Raw genomic sequence first — 2,331 nt, 5'->3', positions numbered from 1 at the left:
CGAACATGATTTACTCAATGAAAAAATTTATCGAGACAATTAACTCGGTCAAAATCATTACAGTATGGATTGAAATTAATAAACAATTGTCATCATATGAAATTCTTTATATTTTCGTTCTCAGACTCGAATAACAACATCTATATCATTAAAATTAAGGAAATGAATAGGAAAAGGAAAATAATATCTCTTAAAATAGAAATTAAAAGGAGACGAGTTAATAAAGATAATAACTATTGTTTAGTTACAACGAATGTCTCAATTTCTTCAATATAGTATTCTGAATTTGTATTTACATTATCTTCATAAATATCGTTAGCATTATCAACCAACAACATATTACCACACATATTCAATGAATTTTTACCAAAACTAAATCCATAGTGACTACAAATACGAATAGCTTTATCATAATTTATCACACGACTTATTTTCATATTTTGAGTATCTTCATCATTTGTAAATGAAAAAATAAAGTTATCTGATGAATAATAAAATCGATCATGTACATTATATTCATCACGTAAAAGTCTATCTCCAATTGAGTTAAATCCAATAGAACTATATCCACCAAAGATCTCATTTGTATGTTTAACTTTAATTAAAACTAAACTTTTTACTTCACCCTTACAAATATTTTTAAATTGATCATCTTTCATACCATCAATACTACCACGATAAATAAGATTGAAGTCATAAAGTGAAATCCTGAAATCTTCTTTATTAATCCAATTAAGAATTATTTTTACAAGATTTAGTTTGATAATTTTTGAATCAATTTTTCTTATTCTAGGTGGTAATGTTATTTTTGGAAAGATACCCTTATTATAAAAGTCTTCAATTTCTTCATAAATTTGATAAGGAATAATAATCTTATATGGTTTGATTTTATCATTAAAATCATCAGAAGTAATTTCCACAAATCGAATGAGAGGAATAAATCGATTTAATATTTCCTTTAATTCTTTATAAGCCTCATAACTCAATTTGTCTATTTCACACTTCTCTCCAGGAATTTGGTTAATACCCCATTTAATTAAGTGTTCCCAGGCGACAACTTCTCTAATTTGTAATTCTTCACTCTCAAGTACTTTATAAAGAATATCTTTATCAAGAGAGAGAAATAAATGTGTATAAAAAAATAAGTATGAATTATTACAGATATATCCAACAATGTAATCTTGCAATTTCTTGAAATTATTAAGTTTAAATGCAATATTTGTAATAATAGAAAAATTTTCTAGAATCAATTCAGCAGATTGTCTTTCAATTAAATAGTCTTGAATATAATTTTGTAATTTCTTGCAATTGATAAGTTTAAATGCAATATGCAAATAATAAGGAAAATTGTTTCGAACCAATTTAGTTAGATTTTCAATTAAATAATCTTGCACATGATAAAATAATTCTTCCATTAGTAATTCATCTGATGCAATTAACAATTCAAGGATGTCTTCACCGGATTGTTCAGTCAAATAAAGTTCTCCAGCATAAATATATCTAAAAAAGTATATTATTACATTAATAAACAAATTATTGGATAAGAAATAATTAGAAAACAAAAAATTTATCCTTACCTCAAAATTAAATCAAAAACATTTGGTTTAATATTTGTTTTATTAATCATAATCATGTTATTTTGATTTGTAATCCAATTAGATGAAAGTGCACTTTTGAAATAAGGAGAACGTGCACGTAAAATTACTGAATGTGCACGAAATTCCTTTATGTTTTCATTTTCTCCAACTTTAATAGTAACATTATAATCATCAGCATCATTTAAAATAAAAGAAAAGTCTTTTGAAAGTTTGGAATGGAATAATGATGTCATTTTAAGAATGAAAATGAAAATGTTTATCACTTTAAAAAGTTATCAAATGAAAATGTTCAACACTTTAAAAGTTATTGAAATTACTTTCTAAAAGTTACTATATATAGGATTTTTAAACCTTTTTTGTGCTTCACATCAATCAAACTGGATAGTTAATTTGATTCAATTTGATTCAAATTTTGGTAATAAAGTTTAATTATAACTAGATTTTAGAATACAATATTAGACTATTAGTATCATTGCATCTTTTTGCAACAAAATTACTATATCTGTGTCTTGCATGAATACAAACTATTATACATTTTGTTACTCATACAATATAAATTACTAGTGTATTCTTACATATTATTAGTTGTAATACCATTAATCAAATTAAATGTTTGAGTTAAACTTTATAAATTATAAAAATAAAGTCTAGTAAATATAATAATCAAGAAATTAATATAATTATCATTTTTTATTAAATAATATATATGCTTATTGTAGTATAGTACTTTCAA

The 2,331-nt window shown here is 23.5% G+C and overlaps 1 protein-coding gene across 1 annotated transcript; it reads right to left on the bottom strand.

Moving 5' to 3' along the window:
• Positions 1-233: 233 nt before the first annotated feature.
• OCT59_005970 (uncharacterized protein) lies at positions 234-1,831 on the bottom strand (the record flags this gene model as incomplete). The annotated part of the gene is made up of 2 exons (XM_025329550.1): positions 234-1,500; positions 1,578-1,831. The coding sequence occupies 2 exons, from the start codon at positions 1,829-1,831 to the stop codon at positions 234-236; spliced, it is 1,521 nt and encodes a 506-aa protein (XP_025167167.1).
• Positions 1,832-2,331: the final 500 nt, after the last annotated feature.

Source organism: Rhizophagus irregularis, chromosome 14, assembly GCF_026210795.1.
Source record: "Rhizophagus irregularis chromosome 14, complete sequence".
In the NCBI taxonomy this organism is placed as follows: domain Eukaryota; kingdom Fungi; phylum Glomeromycota; class Glomeromycetes; order Glomerales; family Glomeraceae; genus Rhizophagus; species Rhizophagus irregularis.
Note: the sequence above shows the minus strand (reverse complement) of the source record. Positions and strands in the feature narration are given on the sequence as shown.